At 39.6% G+C, this 27,104-nt stretch overlaps 1 protein-coding gene across 1 annotated transcript in view; it reads left to right on the top strand.

Annotated features, from left to right (window-relative positions):
* The first annotated feature begins 864 nt into the window (after nt 1-864).
* The window catches only part of gal3st2 (galactose-3-O-sulfotransferase 2), a 35,141-nt gene continuing 8,901 nt past the window's right edge, over nt 865-27,104 (top strand). Inside the window, exons 1-3 of the mRNA XM_040122993.1 lie at nt 865-994; nt 23,087-23,191; nt 25,740-26,430. Of these exons, the coding sequence (XP_039978927.1) occupies nt 939-994; nt 23,087-23,191; nt 25,740-26,430 (852 nt within the window). The 5' untranslated portion in view covers nt 865-938. The remainder of the gene's footprint in view (nt 995-23,086; nt 23,192-25,739; nt 26,431-27,104) is intronic.

Genomic DNA, 27,104 nt, shown 5'->3' with positions numbered 1-27,104 from the left:
ATAGTCAAGCAGGCATTATTTTTGATAAACTGGGCATGTATTCATAAACAACAGTTGAAACAATTTTGTCTAAAAAGAAAAAAAAAAAGTGGCACAAGAACACAGTCAGTCTTGCTCAAACCCTTCACCATCCCTACTAGTTGATATGAAATGCATGCTGGGATACTTGTCAAACCTAAGTTCTCACACACACACACACACACACACACACACACACAAGAACACAACTGAGACCGCTGGACACAGACAAAACAAGAGTACAAACAGACAGTTCTGCCAACAGGAGACAGAGACAGAGAAAAACTGCAACAAAAATAAAACTCAAATACCCTACTAAGAATTAGACACACTGAAACCAAAACAAAATCCAATAGTAAGTTGGGGAAAAAACTGACATTGAAATGGAAATGGAAGCAGCAGAATCTTTCAGAGCATGTCACTGTCTGAGGGGTTAGGGTTAGGGTTAATCAGAAGTCCTCTCAAAATCAGAGTCCTCCTTTGCTTCTGTTATCTTCTACGGCTCTCACATTACCACCACAACCAAATGTATCTATAGCTCCATATATAGGCTATAGCATATGACAAGCATGATATGTAGCTGTGTAGTTTAGGTGAACCATTGGTGGGTGTTTTTTCTTATATTCCAGTATACTTACACTGTGACCTTGTACAACTTGCTTTTGCAAACTGTGTTAAATTATGGTCATCGTAATTAAGCAAAAGGTTGAAAGCCTATAGCTATCTCTCTCCTTACTCATGCGTAATGTCTCTCTGCCTCTGTGAACGTGAAAGTGATGACGGTTCGACAGGAGGAGTCGAGAAAGCTAGACACACACTGAGAGAGAGAGAAGGAAAGAGAGAGAGAGAAAAAGGACGGCAGACTGGACAGGGATCGGGGCGACAGCCGGAGCGGGACTTGTATCGGGGGTTTCGGGGAGATGCTGTCCCCACCGAGGAGATGGACCAGAGATCAGCCTCTGAGCTCTGTAACGTCGTAAGTCCACTCACGTTCTGCTTACTTTGTCGCTCCCCTCTAACTCCACATTCCTCTTACTGCCTCAGTAGTCCGCTGAACAGACACAGTGTGCCTCGGGTTAACATTTCCTAGTAAAAAGCATCCTGACCGCTGGGCAGACAGCCTGCTCAGATGTTCCGCTATACGCTGTAGGGGCATACCGAGAAGCAGCTGTTCTCCCCTCCTAAACAGGGAACTACTTTCGGCCGCAACTGAACTTATGTACCGCTCTTTGTAGAATGAGGGTAACTGGAAAACCCTTTAGAGCACCATGTCTATGACCTTTCTGCTAGGACATTTAGAGGGGAGCTTGACTGGTATAAACAGAATGTAGGCCTAAATATCATTTAAGGATGCTTCTGTAGGATGTTCTATAGGTTCCTTTGTATTTTTAACTCATCATTTCAACTTATCAGACCAAGGCTGAAATGAGTTAAAGGTGTCTGTTTCTTGTCACAGTACATACTGTACATTCTGTGGTCAATTAAGTAATGAAAATGTACAATCCAAATCCAAAAATAAGTGCTGTTTATCACTTTTGGTAGAAACATATAGGCTCATTGAGAACTGAGCGCTAGTATTGAGACAATTACTTAACTAATCATTTAGTCAGCTAACATAACTGTAAGGAAATTTCATAATCTATTGGGGGAAAAATGGGTTATGGTTAGGGTTAGGGTAGTTTTACCTATTTATCAGGTAAAACTGATTTTCTCTGGTTCCACCTTCTCACATGTGAGGATTTGCTACTTTCCTCTATTGGTCAGACAAGAAACCCATTTGAAGACATCACCTTGGGAAATTGTGATGTACATTTTTCACTATTTTGTGATATTTAATAGACTAGATGATAAATCTATGAATCAAAAAAATAATTAGCAGAATAATCAGTAAAGAAAATAAATCCAAATGAAAATGAAAATAAATCCAAATGAAACAAATGGACCTCCGTTGATATAGTCTATACAGATAACGTGTATCAAAATTATAATCATTTCAGTTTTACTACTAATTTAGTGAGTATAAACTGACCAAAACTAAATGTATTGATAGGAAAGGGATATCAGGTAAATATAAAATACATGAGTAATTTAAAATGAAAAAAGACACAAAATCAAACGTTTAATAGGCTATTCCTGATCGCACTAAAAGTTGATGATCAAATATACAGTATAAACATACAGATGGGTGATAAAAAAACAAACAACCACCACCACCTCCTTGTAAATGGTAAATTAACTGCACTTATATAGCGCTTTTCTAGTCTTATTGCCCAACAAAAGCACTTTACACTACATGCCACAGTCACCTGTTCGTGCACACATTCATACATAGCATTCACACACAAATTCAGTATCTTTCCCAACGACACTTCGTCATGTGGAATGGAGGAGCCAGGAATTAAACCACCGACCTCGTGGTTAGTGGACGACCTGCTTTACCTTCTGAGCCACAACCACCCAGAATATGTCCCAGTAATGTTGTAGTTTCAACCAGTGCTTGTGTGCTGGAATAGTGCTAGCGGGCCTCAGATTTTCAGTGTGTCAGTTAATTTGTGGCAAATTGATTAAACACAGGATTTAAGAAAGTTCAGAAAACTCTGACCAGAAAACAAAAAAAAAGTATGTAAAATGTTTTAATTACTTGAATTTAAACCCACAAATTCACATTAAAATAAAATGCAGTAAAATACCTGACTGTCTTCAGGGGCAATTTTTGCCTTGAGCGGAGATGGAGCATTTCTAACACACCTACATAAGGATCATCACATCCAGCTTGGCAGTAAAAATGGGAGATTTTGTTGATGCTGCAGTGTTATTGGCTGGTATCAACAGTTTATCATCATGAATCCAGAGGCCAGTGTTTCACAACCAAGCATACTCATTTTATGGACTTCTAAGCACAAATAAGCATAAAATCTATTTTAACAAATAATGCAACATTTATAGGCAAATTTATTTTGTTCCTCTTCATTTCAAACTTCCATAGGACTCAACTGATGGACTAGATCATAGTTAACTCATTCAATGCCCATTTAGTCTTCTATATTGTGTATTGAAAGTTTTTCTTCCTTTACTCTTGGTTTTGACTCTATCTTGACTCGAGCTTGAAACTGTTCAGAGTCGGACTTGTCTAAAACTCGACTTAAGTTGTTTACAGTAGTCCACTAGCCTCTCTATGATTTTGTGTTACATCATAATCATGACAGTTAGAAGATCTCTAATATAAACCCAGGCTCAGCTACAGTGTGTCACCTGACTCAGACTGTCTCGGTTTTTAAATTATTTTATACTCTTGACAATACTTTCCAACTCAATTAAATTAATTAGGGCAATTTCCAGTGAAACAACAGGACTGTCAGGAAGTGTGTCAGAGTGAAGAAAAGGGTGGGTTCAGTCCAGGCAGCTGTAAGGTGAACATGTGTGCACATGTTCTTGTTTTGCTGAAATGCTCAAAGGTATTCTTTGCTTTCTTGCTTAAATAAGAATTAAAATACTGTTCCTTAAGGAATAAGCCTTAAAACCATATGAATCCACCATGAAACTGTCATGTGAACAGCACCCAAAGTAAAAGGCCAAATCAGCATCTGCTGCTAATGTCACTCAGCTTAGTGCTGATATTGTATCCTGTCCCGGGTTCCAGGCATCAGATTACTGTCTGTAGTTTGGATCTGATAAGTGTAACAGAAGTCCAGGTTGTGAGGATGTGGGTTGGTTTCGTTACCTTGAGTCCAGTCCGAGGTCAGACAATGCTACAGGCTTGACCCACAAGGTTTATTTTTGCCTCATGTTAAAGGTACAACAGACATTTCAGGTCTATTTCATGTTATTTAACACTGGCTGCTAATGTGACACTCTTTTCTCTTTAGTTAGAGAAAATGGAAGTCATTTTCTTACCTGGACTGACTTGTTAATTACAGTAAATATTGACATGTGTATATATACAGTGGGGTAGAAAAGTCTGAGTCTCAGACGGCATTGGGGCTGTCTGCCATGTCATTTTCAGCCACACTGATTGGATGGCACAGTTGGTTGGTTGTTCAGCCTGTCTTGTACCAGTACGAGGTTCACATTTATGGTTTAGACTGGAATATCTTGGATACTATTGGATGGATTGCCATGAAATATGGTGTAGACATTCATGTTCATTCATGTTTCATTAGCTGTCAAAACAATCTCATCACAAGGTCCATTTAGTAGCTGTTCTGGGGCGTTAGATTGTACCACAGGATCTTCTGCAGGAGATAGAGTTTGCCCTGTTCGCAAGCAATTGTAGATGTTCAGATATCCAAGTTCCTCAGATTTAAAGGGATTGTGAAAGTTTATTCTTGATTTGTAAACAATAGTTGACAAAAAAGTTTCACCACAAGGTCCATTCAGAAGCCAGTTAACTGGAGATGTGGAGAATGAAGATTCAATCTCAACTGATTTGTTTTTACAACCACTTCAGCTCTGATGTTTTTTTATTTGTTTTGATTGATGGTAAGCTATTGTCAATCACAGACTTCCCTCACAAATGTTTCACATTAAAAGCCTCCCAGTAGCTCAAAGGACATACAGTAATCCCCCTCTTTCCTGTTAGGCTTTCCTAATGTGAAACATCTGCAGGAGCTTTGAGCAAAGTTGTTTGAAAATAATCAGTGACTGAAAACAGTATTTGTGTGTACGTGGGTAAGTAGGCACTCAGCAGTGTGGTGCGTATGACATGACTGTTTTTGGACTAATGGAAATGGACATAATACTAAATCTAACACGTCTCTTCATGCTTCATGCTTCAAATCAGCAGATTGGTTTTTAGTTTAGATCATAAATGTGATTTCTTTGCTCAGGGTGACCTAGCTGTGAGCATATCTCTGTCCAGGGACAGATAAGAGGCTACGTCAGTCCACAGTGAGCCAGGAGGACACACTGATCTACACTCACATTGACTGTGTATTTGACTGAGCTCCAGCCCACTTTCAGCAGAGAGACGTCTGGAATTCTTCTAAAAAGGCAGAGCTGGCTACCTGGAGCTAATACTTCACTTACACACAGAGGTTAAAAGTTCATGTGTGTTTGTGAGGGATGCGGAGGGCGGCCTGGAGGAGGAGCAGGACGGGCTCCAGATGTTGCTGGCGCCTGGGGAAACTGTGGCTTTTTTCCCCTCATTAAGTCCTGATTTCTGCAAACACTCTGCCCTCTTTGCTGACCAATTTTCAAAACATATCATGGTGTTTTGGAATTTGAACGTGTTTCTCGCAAGGTGAAGGCAGCTAATGGTTTCATTTCATTTCCATACAAACCATGGACTTTGTGTGAGCTTTGTATTGTGCATGAGCACACTTAAAATAGCTACACAAGTTACCATTTGTAAAGCATCACATCTTACTTATTCTCCTTTCTACGTTGGAGGAACGGTTTGAAAGGGTTATCACAAAAAGGATTCCACACTATTGTTTGGATTTTACAAGATAATAATGTCATGATACAATTATCATTAATATTATTATGTTAATAAAAATTATGTACATTTTGTAGAATATGAGTTAAAAGCAACAAATCAGTATTTGTTCTAGGTCTTGGCTCCAGGGGGAGACATATCAAAGAGGGAATAAAGGAAATGCCTGTTTGTAATTATTGTTTTTATGTTAAACTCCTGATTGATAAGGAATTTTCATAAAACTACATGTAATTTTATTACATGTCCTTTTTGGACTACAGTCCTTTCTTTAGGACCTATAGGTTGAAATTGTAAGGGCAGGTGTGTGTGGATCCAAGTGCAAGAGAGAGAGAGTCAGGCAGAAGTGCAATGTCCAAAATCCAAATCTTTAATCCGAGAGACGTAGCAGAGGTCAAAATACCAGGAGTCAGTTAAACCAGGCAACAAGGCAGATCAGGAACAGGCAGAATCAAGGGTCACAAAAATTCCCGGAAAAACAGATCATACACAGGGAATCAATCAGGACTAAATGCGAGAGAGCTTGAACACAAGGGTAACAAAGACAATCTGGCAAGGCATGAGAAATGAGGCGGGGTTTAAATACACAGGAAACAAGACACAGGTGAAAGACATTAAGGTGGAGACAGTAATCAAAACAGGCGGGAAAAACCAGGAAGTAAAACAAACAGTAACACAACAGAACCAAGACTTCAAAATAAAACAGGAAATGAATACAGATCCTGACAGAAATGTTGGATAAATGATAAAATAACTAGTAAAAACTTTTGGGAACTTGTACATTTTAGTGTGTGGACAATGTGTCCTTTCCCTCACGGCCAATAGCATTAGCAATGAAATATAATACCAGAATCTGCAAACTGTTCATTGACAAATCAAAATGTTCCTTCTGAATGTGTGAGCAAAATATTCAGTGTCATTGTATTTCATTTATGTTCCTACAATATATGCTCCTGACAGGTAGCCTAAGGAATGATAAATGTTGTCATGGTTGTGTTTGGGCAACTTGGGGATACATTGAGTACAGCAGTAATAAATACAATAAAACATAATAAAATAAGTAGGTATAATAAAATACATACTCAAATAAAATCAAATTAAAACAGTTATATGTAGGCATAATAAAAAATGAAGATACATACAAGAAATAAAATTAGTTAAAACAGTTACAGGGTGAAGCAGGGACATTTGTGATCATATTTTTAAATTGCCCATAAGATATTAGGGAATTGTTATTTATAGTGTGTTGAAAGTTGTTCCAAGACGTTGGAGCATTAAAACAAAAGGCTGTTTTTGGCTCTAGTGAACAGCATGAATTTTGTTTTATTTACTTTAAGTGCCAGTTTAAGATCGATAACAGCTTCCTGAAGAACATTAAAGCAGAGTTGCAGGTTCTCAATGACTAGTTATACAGAGTCAGCAGTACAATACACAACAGTGTCGTCTGCATAAAGACGGACTCGACCGCCATTCAGTGAAGAAACAATATTGTTAATATAAAAAGTGGGGAGAACTAGACCCAAAACTGACCCTTCTGGCACATCGTTTGCTACTGGTAAAAACTCAGACTGGGCAGTTTCTGACTTTATTTACACTGAAGCCTCCCAAACTGATAATTTCGGAACCAATCACAAGCCTTTCGATCCAGAACAATACTATGAATCTTTGTAAAAGCAAAGGATACTTGACTCTATCAAATGCTTTTGATAGGTCCACAAAAAGGGCATGACCAGTGTTTCTTATTGTCTAAAGCAGATATTATATATTTTTTGACCAATGAAATAGCTGGAATAGTGTTGTCATTAGCTCTAAATCCAGATTTTAATACAGAGTGACTTGAAAGAAATGACTTCAGTTGGTAAGATTCTTTTTTGCTTTTGCTAATCAGGATAATTTGGATACAGGGTAGTAGTTATTTAAATCACCTATATCACCTCCTTTACGTAATGGAATCATGCGGGCCACTTTTCAAACACTAGGAAATAACCTGTTGAGATAGAGAGATTATGTGCATTAATGGCTCCATGGTAATGAGAGTGGACAGTTATGTGAAAAAAGGATCTAATTTATCCTATCCAGTTGAACTCCTAGTATTAAGGGTTTTCAATGCTTCAATTACAACACTAGGAGAGGAGGGTTGTAAGGTAAACTGGGGAACATGGTTTCTGGTACATGCACAGTCATTAACAAGTAGAGGGGGCCCAGTAAAATTATTTTCAAATAAATGCCGAGCATCAGTGAAATGTTTATTGGAAGCAAGGCAAATCTCATTTTGTTCATAGATCAAACAGTCACCATATTTAATAAAGCTTAACTAAATGCACCTGATTAAGGTTAAGGAAAGACAGTGATCTTGGTTAAATACTGAAGATCTACATTGACTGGAAATCAAATCCACCATCTTTCCCTAACGTAACCTTAACCATGTGTTTTAGTAGCCTATACCTAACCACACAGGGCTCAAACACTGTCTCTGGTGTCACAGTCCTGAGCTTTGTACATCCAACCATCCACCCTGACCTCCTCCTTTCTGTGGAGTACATAGTATGTTTCCTCCCAAACATATTTGGCAAAGTAAATTAGTATAATAGGAACATATATTGTAGAAGACAGGGTTGTACATGCAGACTACTGTAAAACCTTGCCATTATATAAGCAAGATGGTCTCTTGATATCAAAATGCAGACAGGAAGGGAAATTAAAATCAGTGAGCCATTCTTCAAAAACAAGTCGGAGGTAGAGGAGAAATCTGGTTACTGATGTGCTGCATGTATGAATTTACAGTAACCAAGTTACTATGGCTGATTACCCTTTGTAACCAGGGAACCAGTAATTTCTCTGAGTAATCTAGTTACGTAAGTGCATGTAAACGCACTGTATCCAACAGTGGATTTTTTGACACTGAGAAAAATATAGAATAACAACAGCTTTTTCATTTTGATATAACTGGACTTTTGAAACCTGCTGCCTTTTGATTTTAACATGTTGCTTCATGTTTAAAATGATTCAAAATGACCAATGTTCATAAATGTCCGAGTTTTTGCAGTTTGTTGTTCTTTCCAAGCAGATAAGCTCTCCCTCTGAGTGCTTACTTACCAGCCTCTGTAGAATTCTTACAGTGAACTTTGTAATTTGACAGTGGTGATGTGATCAATATGATTTGATATGATTGATCTACATACTGTAAATATTGATTATATATTTATTTTTCCAGAATTGATTAAGGATTCAGTTTTCAGCTGGTTATGTGTTTATGCATGTCTTTAAATACTTTTGTCTGAGTGACTATCTGCTGCTCTAACTGAAAGACAGTTTGATCAGTGTATGTGGGACTTTGGATTTGGCTAACCAAATTTCTAATTTCTTTTCCATCTGGAGCTGTGGTTAAGCTGTGACTGGCTGCTGAGTTCTGTTTATAGAAAGCTCTGACTGTGCTAAAACATCAAACCAACAAAACATGACAAAGTCAACAGCTACTTCTCAGTCGTGGTAGAAACATACATGGACACGAACTGGCCCCAGCTATTTTCTTCTAAGCTCTAAAATAGCTAATTACCAGTTGCGACAGCTGGGCTGGTATTGTTTTCACCTTGCATTTGTGTATGTGTATCATCATGGCAAAATGTGGTCTTGGAGACACCTACTGTAGCAGAAACTACCACAGAGCTGGTTTTGAGTACTTTGGCAGGTGTTTATATGTCTGTCTGTCTCCTTTGTCACTACAATAACGCTATTGCACAACCATGCAAGATACAGTCACGAAACTTTACAGGTGTGTAGTTGAGATCAAAATGAAGGCTGAGTTTGAAGATGGGTGTGGTCCAACTGCAAAATGGTCTTAACATGGACTACTGTTAATTCTCAAACAGGTCCTTTATTTACTTCAACTGCAAAGAACCAACCCTTTATTTGAAACAAGCTTATATTAGAGACAGCCATTTGTTTTTAATTTTCTCTTTTCTACAGTAAATGCAAACTCTAAACATATTTCATACTCACCTCACTATTGCTTTTAGTTTCTCTTCTCTGACAGAAATATTGATTATTTACAGTCACTTCCACTTTTTTTTTATTACTGTTGATGTACCCTCAGTATCTAGCGGGGAAACTCAACTCCTCCAGCACAGATGTTTAATATTAAAACTATTCTAATAGCTATTCTAATAGACATAATACATTGTTTTCTGGAAAGTTTTTAATTTTGAAAAAATATGCAATAAGTGCTCAAAAAGATATCTGCTCAAAATAGTACTAAAAGTGATTCTACCAATAAATGGAAAAATCTGTAGTTTGATTTCCTGGACAACAGTTCATCCAATTGACTTCAAATTTAGCGGATGTAATGCTTAACATCCATGGAAGTGCAGTGTTGACTATTAAGTTTTTTGGATGAGCAGTTGTTGAGAAAATTGAAAATACAGACATACAATAATCTATAAACCGTATGCAAACATCCAACTGATAGAGGGTTCTATGACATCATAACTGTTTGCTGAAGACCCACGGAAGTGCAGTGTCAACAACTGTGTTTTTTGGATGAGCGGTTCTCAAGAAAGTCAACAGAGATTCCTCCATTTATTTTGAACTGCACTTGCTGTTACCATGTTAACAATATTTTCTTTTAAATTGAGAAACTACCCTTTGTTGAGGTCAGCTTTTGATGGGCATGCACTCTCTACAACTAATTACTGAAAAGTATTTGCGGAAAAAAGAGGTTGTGGGCACAGCAGAGAGTTGACTATGACATCAGTCTTTTGTTTGCCTCAATGCTTCCTACCCAGCCTTTATTTGTTTGTGCCAGACAAGATTATTGTTTGAACAGCAGTTTTCATTTTTCTGATTTTTTTTTTGCCTTAAGTTCTAAACACAGAAATGCATCTATACCAGAGGTGGAAGACCTCTGAAACAAAATTTAGATCATGATAGGACAGCACAACTGCGTGTGTGTCTTTGCACGTGTGTGTGAATGTGTTTGTTTTATCAGTACCCACATCTGTTTAGTCCTTCCAGGACTTTCTCATGGCAAAAAAGGCTGAGTATCACTCTAACAATAAATCTACACAGTGACAAAGGGACAGACAAGGGCTGGAGGAGAGAGCTGATGTCTGGGTTAACGGAGAGAGATGTGCATCAGTGTTTCGGATGTGGCAGGAGATGCAGCATACAAAAGAGCATGTCTTGTTAGTGATTCTGAATAAACCATGAAACAGATTTCTGTTTGACTTTAACAGCAACACAGCTTTAGGATAGTTAGGTTGATCGTCTCTGGCTACTGTGGTCCAGGTCATGATATTTTGACTACTACTGGCCAGATTTGGTACAGATTTTAATGTTTGCCTATATATAATCATCAGTATGTATAGTGCATAGTGGGTTTACATCACCAACGAGGGCTGGCTAGCAAGAAGGTGCCAGGAAATTTGATAAACAAAACAATCAGCTGAGACCATTTGTGTATTATGTGTTTCCATAATTGTTAAAAAAAAAAAAAAAAAAAAAAAAAAAAAAATTCATCCTTCACAGGAAGATGGGTAAGAACCCAATGACTAAGAGGTTTAGGACGTCATCCATTATGGGTTTCTTTCAGATTACACCACAGGCAGCTCTCATCTCATTGGTTATGCTTTGAAAGGTGTTGGAAAACAACACCAAGATAGTGCTGTCACGAGGGTTGCTATCTTTGCTCTCCCCCAGAAAACAAAGGCTCACTCTGGGGCTGATCATGTGTCATCTAATGAGTTTGGTGAGCCCCTCAACTTCCAACTGTCAGGGTATAACGATAAACCTTTTTGATCACAATAGTTACACTGTAGGCTGTAATTTTATATATGTAATTTTATATTTTATATTGCATTACAGTAATAATCTGTATCTGCACATGCTAGATAATAAAGCAACAGTAACACATTTTACTATTTTTGCTGCAATTTTGTACATTGACACAATGACCCAAAATCGATACGCTGTACAAAATCTGGTTTGGAAACTACAGATACAGTCTGTATCCTGACAGTACTTTTGCCTGTAGGGCACATAATGGAACTCAAACTACTCAAAATGTCAAATTTATGGCCACTATTTTGTATTTTTTTTTATAGAAGCAAACAAGTTAATCTCAGATAGACTGAGAGGTCTGATACTGCATTTTCATATAAGATAAGGATGTCCTTTTGTGGGACATGTAGCAATAGTCCAACTGACAGGAGATAAGTGCAAGGTTTTCTGCGTCCGTCTGAGATGACAAGCCTCTTACTCTGGATATATTTTAGATGGGACTAATGTGCAGTTGCATGCTGGCTGCCGCTGAATATCCGAACTTGTGCTGTTAGTTTTTGCTTACGTGCTATTGACTGTCCTATAGTTCAGACAGCACAGACAAGCACTTTCCATGCATTAATGTCTCCATCTCAGCTCATCTTTTTACCTGGCAAGAAGTTACATCTCTTGCTTTAAGGGATTCTAGGATTTCCTGACTGATTTACAGTGCCACTCAGGGATGTATAGACTACTTCACCTTTCGCATTGACTATTTCACCTGTCGCACATCATAGACTACTTTATCCCGCTCACCATTATCACTTCTTTCGTGGTGTCCCGCCCTAGATAGTGCTTTCCAACACAGCAGTGCTGATTAGACTGAGCTATTTATGAATCCCAACCCAAGGCTTTAATTTCAAATATCAAATAACTGAGTTATACAGCTATTAAGAAAACTAGAAAGTAAGATTTGATGTTTACAAAGCATCTTTAGTATTATGACAATAAAAAAATGGTTCATATCAAAGAGGCATAGCCTTAGACATGATAATATCAATCATGAAACCTTAATAAAATCCTAAAGTGCAAAAGCAGAAGTCATTAGCCCAAGACCACAGTACAAATATTCGTAGCCTACTTGAACAATAGTTCACTTCTGAATGAAGGCTGGCTTTTCATAAAGTTTTATATCTCAAAAATAAATTGTGTGCAGCCATTTTGGTGCTTAGGCGAAATTAGGATTTGCGCCCCCCCATTACCCGATTACCCCACCAGTACCGCCTCATCACCACTCACTCATTCTACAATGGTACACTGGCTACAGTGTTAGCTATTATCACCGATATGGTCAGCAAAATTTCAGCACCATGCCTTATGTTCTAAGCAGGAGCCGTTATCGAGATAGCCAGCCATTCAGATTCATGTCCTTCAATCTGGGGCCAGGGGCCAGAGGACAGGGGGCAAAGGAATGTGGCTTTGGATCACAGGGAACAGCAGGACAACTGGGCAGAGGCAGAGCAGGAGACCTTGGGAGGATAGTTCGGTGGCAGATGAGGGACGAAGCGGGAAACCTTGGGCAGACGGGCTGGAGGCCTGGCTGACAGGCAGAGGCAGAGGCAAAGGTAGGACTGCTCAGGAGGGCGGCGATGAAGGCAGGTGCACTCCAGGGGGTGGAGATGGAGGCATGTCCACTAAGAGGTCGAGCAAGGGGACAACGGTGAAGGCCGGACAACGCTGGTGGGCAGCAACGCGGTCAGTATCCCTCTGGAGACTAATGGCGATGTTGGGATCCTCCTGGAGGCAGAGAAGGAAGGCAACAGAGAAGGCAAGTCCCCTCTGGAGGTCAAGCAGGAGGGCCACAGCAAAGGTGAGTCCTCTTAGGAAGCCTAGCAGGAGGGCAATGGCGGAGACTGGTCCCCTCAGGAAAAAAAGCTGGAGGATGACTAGGCAGACAGAGCCTTGACATTGGCCAGGGTGGCTGACTCAGGAGAAGACTGGGCATCAGCTGGGGGGGCCGGGTGGAGCAGTCTCAGGTACAGACGAGACGGTGCCCCGATCCAGGAGCAGGAGTCAGCCCGGCCGCCGACAGGAGATCAGGAGAAGGAGTTGGCCAGACTGCTGATGGGAGATCAGAAGCAGATGTCGGCCGGGCTGCCGACAGGAGATCAGGAGCAGGAGTTGGCCTGGCTGGTGACAGGAGTTGGCCTGTTTGTTGACAGGAGATTGGGAACAGTTGTCGGCTAGACTGCTGCCTGGGAACCTGGAGCAGGCTAGGCATCGGCCCAATCACAAACAGGTGTGGCATTGGCTGGGGGGGAAAGGGTGTTGGCAGGGACAGCCGACTCAGGAAACAGACTCCAGAATAGGAAGGGTCTTGGCCGGGACTCCTGACTCAGGAACAGACAGTCGAACAGGCTGGTCACTGGCTGGGACCAGCAGGATGTCAGGCGGGATAGCCAACCTGGGAACAGGTGAGACGTCGGCTGGAGCAGCTGGCTCGGGAACTGACAGGTCATTAGGCAAGGCAGCTGACCCAGGGACTGGGTGACATCGGATGGGGCAGCCGACTCAGGAACAGGCAAGACGATAGCTGGGGCAGCCAACTCAGAGTCTGGGTGGGGGCCCGGCTGGGAACATGGCTGGGCATCGATCATGGCACTGAGCAGCTGGTGCAGGCTGGGGGCTAGATGACTGGGATGCTGGCTTGAATTAAGTAGACTGGGAGGCAGGCTGGAGACTAGCAGGCCAGAAGCTAACCAACTGGGATGCAGGCTGGGAGACTAACTGGTGGCTAGCAGGCTGGGAAACTGGCTGGGAATCAGGAGTGTGATTTCAAAATAAAACAGGAAATAACATTCCAATCATAAAGTCACTCAGAGGGGCAGATCATGACACCACCCATAGGTGACCTATGCCATGAGCTGGCCCTGATTGTGTGAAACAGAACATGAGTCCAAATGAAAATGGGCAAAAATAGAAAAATAAGTACCTGAAGTTAGCCAGCTGGTGCATGGAACCATTTTTCAGAACTGTACTCTTACTTTTTACCAGGGTATTGTTTTTTGGCCTTTTACTTTGCCACTTTACATAAACCTTCATTACAACTAATCTATCCATTTTGCCTGCATTGCCCAAAATGAGCTGTCATGTGTGCACACAGTTTATAACCCAAATCCAGCAGTTCACAGACACTATGCCACTGGTGGCCATGCTGGTAAGCAGCTTGCATTGCACTTTCAAAGGTTGGCAGTCTGACAGAAATATTTTCACTTCCATTAAAGGCATATTAAAAGCGTATTTAGTCTATGAAGAACAAACGTTGGCCTTAGAATGTATAAATATTTTAGTCACCCAGATTGATTATGATATATTAAAAGAATCATCTCTACTTTTACTTCAGTTTGTTTCTCAAATGGTAATTTTGACCTTTACCGAAGTAATTTGTTATGAGAGTAATTGCATCGCTACGAAAGCATATATTCGTAATGTATCCCCAAAAAGTCCGCCAGTTATCTACAAAGCCCACATTGTTTGCTGGACACCAAATGAATGATGACATGCGGCTATATATGTCATTGCTCGTCAGATTAGGCAGGGGCCCAAAGAAAACTACAGAGTCCGACATTGTCTGTGCATATGTACATACCGACTCAGCATTAATTTTTGTGATCTCCGACTGGCGTAATCAGGTGTTGTTACCACCGACGTGAATAACAATCTTACTATATTTCCGTTTATCCTTAGCCAGCAGTTTTAAATAGGATTAAATATCGCCCGCTCAGGCCACAGGAATGCATTTGACTATGGTCGCCGAACTGCCAAGAACTGCCAATAACCAGAGTTGGTTTCTCAGCGGGTGTGTCGCTGAGTGGGGAGTATCTGTTTGAAACGTGAACTGATTGGTGGTGGAGCATGGTCTTCTGCTTAGGGCTACGCTTCTTGTTACGGACAGTCACCCAGGCTCCCTGGCTTCCTGGCTGCTCAGGAGCTGCCGGGGTGAGAGAGGGAGCTACGATGGGTTGGCTAGCACCGGCTACTGGGGGCTGGCTACCTACAGTGGCTAACGATTTGGTTTCCATGGTGCGGAGCCGTGCTTCCAATTGACTGAGCCTCGCTTCCATCACTGCAAATAAACTACATTTATTACATGTACCATTATCGCAAAAGGAGGCAGAGGAATAACTAAACATGAGACACACCAAGCAAGAGAGAGCAGGAGAGTGAGCAGGACAGAGAGAAGCCATTGCTAACTGCTAACCTAAAGTAACTAGTGGATGTGAAAAGCGTGTAAACAACTGTGAAGTAGCGAGAAAATCACTAACAGAAAGAGAGTTAAGAGTTCTTAAGCAAAACTAATGTACGTTTAAATGTAGAGCGGGTAATTAGCTGCTGTAATGAAGAAAATAGCAAAATTAACTGGGTAGAGGCAGAGCAGCAAAACTCACTACCAGTCACACAGAAGCTGGCAACAGGAAATGACACAATACGCTTACCTCAGTAGGTCAGCACGTAAAGCAGAGTCCAAAAGATCTCCTGCATCCCACAGATCAACACCACCAGCAGCCCAAAGAGCAACACTGGCCCTCGTCCCTCCAGACCAGCACAGCAGAGAGAAAAGCCAGACATTGTCATCCTCATCAACTCCAATGGCAAATTCATAAATTAAACGAAACTTTTCCACACTCACAAGATGGCTAAAATCTGAAGGCAAAACAGCCAACATGTCATGGACCTACGGTCAAAGGACTGGCTTGGATCCCCAAGCCACATCATCATCCACACTGGTTCCAATGCCCTAAGGAGCTAGAGAGAGTGACAGATTCACTCAGAAGAGTGACAGAGAAAGCCTCCACCACCTTCCCCAACACCAGAGTGGTCATGTCAGCCCTGCTACCAAGAAAAGACTTCCACCCTGACACCCATCCACAGGATCAATGCCAGCATGTCCCGAGACTGTTCCCTGAGGCCCAATGTCCACCTGGCCCACCACCCCACCCTGGATGTCAACTGTGTCTATGACCAGGTCCATCTGTTTAAAAATACAGTCCCCATCTTCGCCCAGACACTGAAAGATGTTGCTCTCCACAGAGACCAATGCACACCCTGCAGAATTAGCAGCTTGGCCCACAACCCCCTTAGACCAACAAGTCACCCCACTAGACCATCACCTGGAAAAACCCCAGACCATCCTCATCTTCCTCCACATCATGCCCCAGTAAGACCTCACCAGGGCAACTATGATCCCCATCAAGCCAGACCAGAGCAAATCATGCCCCTAATTATACCCTGGCCAACTGAGCTATGCTCAGGCAGTGAGGAGGGCAGCAGACCCAACCATCACCACACCCCCACAAAAATGAGCTAAGAGACATCCAGCAGATGCTCAGTTTGCTTTGCTCTCACTTGATAGGTCTGGTACCAGACAGAAGGGATTCAGGAGGAATGCTGGTTTGGTACAACTCAAACCTTGTACACGCAATAGAATTAATCAAAAAAGGCGAATTTTCAACTTGGCTCAAAATAGAAAGGTTGTCGCCACAGATATGGACACATTCATGTGTGCAGCATATATCCCCCCATCAGAATCCCCTTATTATAATGAAAATAATTTCTCCATTCTTGAAGATGAGATCAATCACTAACAGCACCAGGGACGGGTACTGATCCGTGGGGACTATAATGCCAAAACAGATTAACCCACGGGGGGACAAACATATATCTGGCCAAACCAGCATTCTACTTCCTTCACATCCCCACAGGAACAACACTGACAAAACTGTCCACAAAAGCAGACACCAAGTACTGCAGCTATTTCTAAAACTGGGTCTTAACATTGTTAACAGTCAGCTTTGAGGGGACTCTTTTGGTCACTACACATACAGCTCTACTCTTGGCAATAGCACAGTAGATTATAGTATTATAGACCTAGACCATTTCTGCCTGAGAGCATTCACAGTCGGCCCCCTAACAACCTTATCTGATCATTGTAAAACTACACTCTACATTAGAAAGACAATAACAGACCCTTATGCAGCAGAACCCAGTAAACTGAACTATAAAACAGCCTTATAGATGGACAAACAAAAGCAAGGAGGACTACTTGAAAGTGATCAGACATTCAACAATTCAATCTCGATTAGATTTTCTTTTCACCTCAGATTCCTTCAGTAAGGATGGCCTAAATCAGGCTGTACGAGATATTAACACACTGTACTTGACAATGTGGCAAATTTATCCACTTCAAAAAGGCGTCAGGATCACAGATCCAAAAATTTAGCCAATGAAAAGTGGTTTGATAGAGATGGCAGACACCTGAGAAAAACACTCAGAAGTTTATCAAATCATAAACCCAGACAACCTGACAACCCTGAGCTCCACCTCCAAGGAAACACTGAAATTATACAAAACACTCTGTATACCCAGAGGAAGAATTGGCTATTCAAAATGGTAAAATATGGGAAATAAACACTCTGAAAACCTGTATAGTACTATTACACTGAATTCAGCCCAAAACAATCTTTTCAAGAAACTACAAATTCTAGAATCAGTCATTAAATACAGTCAGAACTCTTTATCTATCTATCAAGTTACTGAAAAAGAGCTACTGCCTAAAATCCAGGCTGTACAACTAAGGAAGGCCAGTGGTCTTGATGGTATTTTAAAGAAATGCTGAAATTTAGCATTTGCAAGTTCAACATTGTCATATTAAAATTGTTATACTTTGTTTTGAACTTTTGACACTTCCCTTACATTTGGAAGGAATTATCACACCAATCTTTAAAAATGGAAATAAATTTGACCCAGGCATATGTGTCAGCAGCAACCTCGGGAAGTTATTCTGCAGCATCCTGAACAGCTGACTGCAAGACTGCCTCAGTGAATATTTCCCGAGAAAGACATATCTACTACAGACCATATCTATACCCTCCACACACACACATTAATACACATCAAACAAAACGAGAACAAAATTTTGTTTTCTCTTCTCTCTTCTTTCATTGTTTTGATGGTCTCTTCCTGAAATGAATTGAAAAGGGTATAGGGAAGAAAACAATGCACAAATATATTAAATATGCTATGAAAGGAGTCACGTGACGTGAAGACCAAGATGGCTGCTTAGATGGTGAGCTCTCGCAACACCTCTAGATTAATTCCTAAAATATTTTATTTCGGAGTCAGTTTTCTATATTTTTTATAGTTTATTAGTCACAGTAACCCGAAGATGTCAAAAACTGCAAAAAACCCAACAAAAAAATGCCCATGAAGAACAAAAGGTGATACTTCCTTACATTTCTACATGGAGCAACTAACCTGCAATGATGAAAAAACATGAGATATTGCAAACAAAACTCTTTTCGACATGCTGCAGAAGATTTCAGGGGAAATTGAGCACTTGAAAACTATCAAGCAAACCACTGCGTCCGTCGAAGCAAAATTATCTTCATTTTTGACCCATGTGGTGGAGGTGGAGGAGAGGGTGGAGAGGGACGAGAGGGTAAGCAAGCTGGAAGACACGCTAGCTGAGCAAAAAGAAAACCCTATGATAGTAAAGCGAACTGGGAGGAACTGAGAGATAGACTGGCCATGTCAGCCTGCTGCACCCAGCTCTACTGAGTATCAGTGTGGGCACTGGAGGCCCTTGCCACCTTGAACGACCCCCAAAAAGCAATGGACTTCATGTAGAGACGGTGATCGCTCTCTCTCTCTCTCTCGCTCCCTCTCTTTCTCAGCCGTAAACAGATTTAGACAATGATGCTAAAAAGTATATGTATGATTCCCCATAAGATATGAATGAACTTTGACTGAGAGGTAGTGATTGCCCAAGGACTAGGAAAGGAAAGATACAGTTACAAAGTGTGCACATTTGATTTGGGTTATAAAGCGGTTTTGCATTCTAATATCTTCTGGTTATTCTAAAATAGACAGAACCATCCTCCCTTGTTTTGTTTTGTCTATATAAGGTTCATGTTCCTAATGGTCAATCTTTGTTAAGCTCCATCAGAAGGGCATAAATTAATAGCTTTAGTGTGCTCAGTTATTCTTTACATCCCTTTTCACTTTTATAGGCTCACAATTCTTTTACTGTAAAGATGGACTGCCATTAACTTATAGAGTTAAATAAAAATTACCATATTATGATAACTCTTTACCACCCAGGTGGAGGGTCAACAAGTCCCTGTTATAGGCTCACGCTTTTAAAGATAAACTTTGGGTAGAAATAAAATTCTACAATAAAATTAATGTTACAGCAGCGCCCTCTGCAGGTATGGCATGAGACGTTATGACAGCTTACCTTAGGGGTTTGCTCACAAGAAAAAACAGAATAATGTTGAGCTTATAGATTGGAGAAAAAGATAGAAGTAGCAGAGCTTAAATAAAATAAATAAGTCCATTGAAGGACTGAGAAAATTAACACAGCTTAAATTTGAGTACAATTCTTTACTAACAAAAAGGTGGAATTGTTGCCTAGGTAAAGGAAAAATTACTTTGAATCAGGCAACAAAGCAAGCAGATATTTAGCCAGACATATATATAAAAAAAACATTCCAGTTAAATAATTGCTGCTGTGTGGTGTCATGATAGCAAACTAGTGACTAAACCTAGACTTAGACCTCTCCAGTTGCTGTAATCTTGCTCAACACAGAGAAGGCTTTCGATTAGTTTAATGGAAGTACTTGTTTTGTATGTTAAAAGCATTTGGGTTTGGGCAGATGTTCGTGAAATTGATAGAAATCTTATATAAACAACCTGAGGCAGTAGTACAGACAAATGGGCTCATCTCTTCTTATTTTACGCTAGGCAGAAGGACACATCAAGGATTGGGCCTCTCTCCAGCTCTCTTTTGCTTAGCACTTGAAGTACTACCGGAAGCAAAATGTAGGAATTCTTCTTTTCCAGGAGTCACAATATGTGACTCTGTGCATAAACTGACTTGATATGCTGACGGTATACTCTGCTTTGCATCTGATCCTGTAAAATCTATTCCAGCGCTTCTTGATATTATCATCAATTTTTCAAAGCTCACTGGCTACAAAGTTAACTGGAACAGGCCCTACCTCTGACTGCATTTTGCCCTGAAAATCTATATCAAGTCAGATCCTTTCAATGGCCTTCAGAGGGCATTAGGTATTTAGGCACTCTCTTCTCCCCTAAAATAGATAAAATTGTGGAGAAGAACTTTGACCCACTGTTGGGGAAAATGTCATGACATCAAGATATCATGATGGGTATCCTTATTTTTTATCTTTGTAGGAAAAATGTAATGTTCTGAAAATGAGTGGCATTCCTAAACTTATTTACCTCCCTCAATCTCTCCCCAGACATATTCCTGTGAAATATTTCATGCAATTTATACAACAAATGTCTTTGGAATGGGAAAGGCCCACAGATATGTTGGGAAAAACTACAACTACAACAACAACTCGGTGGAAAGAGCGGGTGTGGGACTACCAAAACTGTTACTCTATCATTATGTGTTTAGTCTGCGACATATTGCCCTTCCACTAGAAAGAGCTCCTCAAAAGTCAAGTATTGAACAAGATGTGTGCCTGCCCCTCACCCCACTAGCATGCCTATCCGTTAGATTGTCAACTAAGAAGCAGTCCCTTCCGGTCCTTTCTCATTTGCAAGACATACGGAAAAAGGTATTTAGGATCCATAACATAGACAGTCACCTTAACTCAGAGTCAAGCATATGGTTTAACCCGAAGTTACGTGTTGGTAGAGCCCATTCCTGTGGAAAGGGTTAATAATCACAGGGATTCTGAGATCTGCGAGCCTCGAGATCTGTTTAAAAACAATTTACTGAAATCTTTAATCCAGACGTTTGGCCAGTATATGGCAGTACTTACAACTAAGGCACTTGCTGTCCATGTGCTGGGCTCTCCAAGAGCACCCCTTCAGCAATTTCAACTGCTCTCTGATATCATTAAAATATTTGGACTGGGTCATGAGTCCTCTCAATACTATTCAAATAATTTTTGCCAGGCTAATACACTTCCCACAACATTAAAGACTATCTGGGAGAAATATTTAAACTTTTCATTCAGTGAGTGTGAGAATTGAATGGGATATGCCAAAATCAAAGAAAGTTGTCGCAGGATGTAAAAGTAAGACTCATTCGATTTTAAATATTCGATCACTTCCCTTGGACACTATCTAGATTATACTGATAAGGCCTTAAAAATACAGCAGACTGTTAGAAATATCAGAACTCAGAGGGTGAACTACTCCAAGCCCTATGGAGTAACTGACATAGAAGAAGCACACAGTTACATATATTTGGGAATAAATATTACATCTACAGGAAATTTCAGTCTGGCCATTAATAATCTCAAAGATAAGGGAAGAAGGGCTTTCTATGCTATAAATCTGCCTCTATGATGCTCTACAGTGAATGCAAGTGCATTACTTTCAGAGCACGTATAACATGTCTGTCTCATTTCTCTGCAGAACCAGGAAGAACTAAACTGGAAGTGACTAAAAAGGAAACTGATTTCATCGCATGACACAAACTGCCAAAAATATCAATTTTACAAACTTATTTGTTAAATTGTACACCAGTTATTAACCTCTTATTTTCAACTAAAAATATGTGCCAACAAATAATTTAACGAAGAGGTTTTTTTTCTCTGATATCCTTATCGTATTATCCATAAGAATTTGGCCATACAAATTGAATTGAATTGAGCCGTTTGTTTTGTTAACTGCTGTTTCCAAGGTCATGAATGAACTTTAATGAACTGAAGGAACTCTTTTTTTTTGTTTGCTTATTAAGAATGACCACAAACTTTCCCTTATCTTAACCATACTCTGGTTGTCATGGATGAATAAAATCTTTGACACTGAAAGTAATGTGGGGTTTTGTACAATTGTCCAACATGAACATTCTGTCTGGTAAGTAAGCATGTCCACAGAGCATTCCAGAGTGCCTGATAAAGGTACTAATTAAAAGCTATGAATCTATATCTCTTAAACATGGTTGGATTTATAAAGAACTAGTTCTATTTGCTTCAGTTGCAAACATGAGTAAAAATAGTGAGAAAGGTCAAGTCAAGTCAGATTTATTTATATAATGCCAAATCATAACAGAAGTTATCTCTGGGCACTTTTCATATAATTTAGGTCTAGACCGTAGTCTTAATAATATTATTTACAGAGACCCAACATTCACCCATGAGCAAGTACTTGGCAACAGCAGCAAGGACAACCTCCCTGTTAAGAGGTAGAAACCTTGAAAAGAACTGTGCGCTGGGTGGGCAGCCATCTGCCTCGACCAATAGGGGTTGAAGGAGAAAGAGAGAGAGGGGGGAATGAGAAAATTGTAGCTTAATATTATTATTATTATTATTTAACTATATACAATAAACTGTTAATGAATGTGGTTATTTAAGGCAGAGAGTCTCTAAGTGTGGTGATCAGAGAGTATTTGTTGGAAAGACATTGTGAATAGCGACTGGTTTTCTGTGAGTCTGTTAATATGGAAATTTCATTCCATCATAGTTTGATATATTATTTCACCCTGTGGTGGCAAAAGGCTCCTGGGTGTTATCTCATCACTATGAACCAAGTCTCCACAAAGGGTTACCATCCATCTGCGGTTGCTGTCAAAATAACTTTTTAATTTCAAAATATTTTAGGTCCAGTTCAAACAAGATATATTGATTGATGTCAATTGTTTGCGCATGCTTAAAAACATCACCTGAATTGTGTTGCTGGATTATACCTAAGCAATGCTGCAGATGGAAAAGATAATAGCTTTAGGAAATATTCATCGTTAGAGATTTATATCATATTTATCATATTGGACACTGACTGCACCAGATCATATCTTAATTAAAAAGCTATATCAGAGCTATCTCTGTGTGCTCCCTGCAGGTGTGTGAGGAGAGGGCTGTGCTGCAGGCGTCACTCTCTGTGGATAGTGCTCATCTTGCTTGTAGTCTCGATTGCCATTCAGACCTTTGTCGCCCACCAGGCCAGGTAAGGTCAAACTCACAACACTAAACCGTCCAAGTTCTGGGCCATCAATAACTGCAATCCCTTGACTGAAGTCAAGGTGACTAAATAATAGGGATTTTTTTCCATTCTTACAAGTGTAAGTTTGTCACTTCCCATTCACATCTTTCACACACTTGATAAAAATCACTCATACCACTATTAAAAGAAAGGATATATTGCTTGATCAGAAAATACTTATGACAATGATTACTGCTGCAGATATTAACATTTAAAAAATAATCTATTCTACATGTTGGCTGACTGAAATTATATTAAAATAATACATTTCAAGATGAATATCTTATAATGTCATGTCTATCACATCATATCATCTGAGTTTTTAGACCATAGGCTGAGAACTACGGTTGAATGCTGGGAATTGACATTGTAATGTTTCCTGGGAATTCTTTCCAAATTCTATTCTCATTTTCCAAGAAAAATACCTGCAGGAACCGGGGATTTTCAGAGTATGTGTTATGTATACTGAAGTCATATTTACTGAAAACAAAACATCTTCTCCAAATCTCATTAACATTACCATGTAACTGACGCAGTTTCAGTTCAACCTTGAAATGCAGTTATTATGGTAATGTAACAATGAACTTTTCAGCTGAATTCTTCCTCATGTTTAAAATGGCAGTTTACAATCCAGCTCGAGGGCAAAATATTTTACTGTGAATAAAGTGGAGTGTAAAATCTCTAAACATAGACTATGAAGACAGTGTAACAAGTGTCTTAGACTTCAGAGAGGCGTTAGATTTCTGAGGAACAGGGAAATTTGTCTTTGGTTGTAATGTTAGGGTTATTATCTACTCTGTGTACCTTCCATCCAGTCCATAAATTAGGTTTTGGAAAAAAACAACTTTCCTTTTTTAATTATTCACTTTAAAATGCGTTAAAAAAACACACACACATTGAAAAATACCTTCTTTTTTTTTTTTATTTACTGTATATACTTGATGCACACAATTTTTATTAAAATCAAAGTTTTGAATGAGGACATTTAATTATTTGATTAAGATTATGATATTTCTTTTTCATTTTTCTAACTTCAAATTAAAACTGTCAAAATGGATGTGGAGGCATAGTTCATGATTTTCACAGTAAAAGCTCTGTTGTGTCTAGCCTCAGGAGTGTTAGCCTGATGGCTAAGTGTGACAGTGTGTCATACTCAATGTTAATTTAATAAATGTAGGCTAGATTTATTTAAATAATGCTCATCTCTTCGATTTTCAGTGCTGATCATTACTTTGTATGGGCTCTGTAGATGGTATGAGGAGAGGTCCTCCAGTCAGCTAGCTTTATAACATAATTACACACAGTTTGCAACGTGCTGGGTGCAAGATATACAAATCTACATGCTGCCCACACATAAGTCACCCTGGCTAAGGTAAGTTACCCAAGTGGCTGTTAGCATCCTCCTGCCTATTCAGCAGAAGGAGCTCAATGAAACTTTGTTATCACCAATTCTGTCTACACTTGATGAGAATGAATTTGAGTATGATCATGCCCAGTGAAAGTTATGTACTAAGACCAAACAGGAGGTAGCATACATATATCTCCTCATAACTTCTGCAGATCTCAAACGAGATTGGAACTGATCATCAATGAGATAAGTGTTATTAAAATAAATCTATTACAATTATCATTATTTACTGTCAAAGCACAGCCATCAGGCTAACATTCTTGAGACCAGCTACAACAGAGCTTTTACTGTGAAACTCCCTAGCCACACCTCCACGTCCAACAGAAAAATGATAAAGGAGTATCACGATAATCACAAGATTAAACTCCCCTCATTCATTTGATTTTAATTCAAAAAATTAAAAAAAAAATACTTCGCCAAGTACATATATGGGTAAATTTTAAAAAAGCATGTTTTTTGTGCTTAGTTTTTTGTATATTAAAGTGAAATTTAGAAAATTGAGTTGTGTTTTGTTATCCAATATCTGATTTCAAAACTGATATGGACTGAAGGAAGGTACACGGATTCTCAAAACACAGACAAAACAGGCCAAAATCAGCATCAGAGAATATGCTGGAAAAAAAGAAAAAAAAGATCAAATTATTCCTTATGGCTGGCATTATGTTTCATCCACCTCAGTGAGTATTTTTAAGAGGAATTGTTGACCTACTAGCACATAATTTAAGGAATATGAAAAAATAACATCAGAATATATGACTCAACATATTTTAATTATTAAGTATCTCCATTTTTGTGTTTAAAATAAGATTATATTTATGGTGAGAAATCCTAGGAAACCTTGGAGTGATACTTTCAGAGGAACTCATTAAATAATTCACAGGAATTCATTCAACCCTAGTTAGAACCCTAGGTTTTAGGTTTAAAATATATCTTATTTTCTGTGTAAACTGCACTCTAATCCACATGACAATCTGACAAGATATCAAGTTAATTTCCTGGTGTCATTAGGATTTTGGAACCTGAAAAAAGTTGACTCTGCTGTAGAATATTTCAATGCTTTACATCACATTACATCATACTGACTGTGTTTAGGACTTCTTGCAGGAGTGACAAGCTGACAGGACTACAACATCTGAGATTCACTGTTAACAAACAGCACCCATTTCCTAATCTGCAAAATGTCTGGGAAGGCTTTCATTCTCTGTCTTCACTGGGAGTAAAGCAGAAAGCAAGGTCACTACAGACAGAAAGACCTTCAGATCTTCATCATCAGAATGGGGGATATGGAAAGCCTTCAGATGATATTCTGTTAAGATATGTGGACAAAATCGTTAACCTTGCTACAGGTTCTCAGATGGAGGAAAGAAAAGTTTCACCTGGAAGGCTGCTCCTACCAAAACATGGAAACAAGTCAGGCCTTGGACTCCCAGACTCTTTGGTCCTCCACAGTACTAGGAAACATTTGACTGCAGGCACAGATAAAAGGCTTGTCAACACTCCCACTCCATCCAGTTTTTTAAAGGCTCACATCAACAGCATCCATACTAACGCAACCTGCCACCCAAAATCTCATATTGTCTTCCTCAAGACACACAAAACAGCCAGCAGCACTATCTTAAACATCCTATATCGCTATGGTGAAAGCAGGAACTTGACCTTTGCCCTCCCTCTGAACAAACATAGCCAGTTGTTTTACCCATTCTTCTTTGCATCACATTTTGTGGAAGGCATAAGCAGCAGAAGTGTGAGGGAGTTCCACATCATGTGCAACCACATGAGGTTTAGAAAATCTGAGGTGAGCATCAGAAAATTATTCAAGTTATGTTGTTTTACTGAATTTACAGCACAGTTTACATAGGGGACTCCATATGGTAGGGGTGTGCGATACTTCGAAATTTCTTTTTGATCCAATGCCAAATAATACAGGGCTAGAATTGCTGATATTGATACCAATACTTTCTAGTGGGTCATGTACTTTCATGTAGGGGAGAGGAGTTTGTCATGATTTATGAAGTATATTCAGATGGTTGAATATATTATTTGAATGTCTGAATATAGTCTATATTTAATCAGTCTGCTAAATTAACAGCTAATGATGACCAATTACAGTTCGAAAACTTAAACTAAACCAATACTGAAAATCAAATTTGACTAAAATATTATTTGCACTAATACACCTGGAAATTCCTCGCCTCTTTGAAAAGACTCTGCCATTGCACCCTGTGTCAGGGGTCTGTCTGAGGCATTTCCGTCCTCCTCCTTTCTTTTCTGTTTTTCAGAGTTGTCTTTTTCTTGATTTTTTAGCGAACAGTCTTTTTACATACACTGCAGTTAACAATGTTTTCATATATAGCTGTAAAATAGCTCCACACTATGCTCCTTTCTCGTTCAGCCATCACTGCATTCATGTGTCGGATTGGCACGGGTTATAGTGTGTGAGTTCATGTTTGAGTGCACACGACAGGACAA

The sequence above is a fragment of the Xiphias gladius genome, unplaced genomic scaffold (assembly GCF_016859285.1).
Source record: "Xiphias gladius isolate SHS-SW01 ecotype Sanya breed wild unplaced genomic scaffold, ASM1685928v1 HiC_scaffold_1472, whole genome shotgun sequence".
Classification (NCBI taxonomy): domain Eukaryota; kingdom Metazoa; phylum Chordata; class Actinopteri; order Istiophoriformes; family Xiphiidae; genus Xiphias; species Xiphias gladius.
The sequence above is the reverse complement of the archived record's forward strand: the minus strand, read 5'-3'. Positions and strand labels throughout refer to the sequence as shown.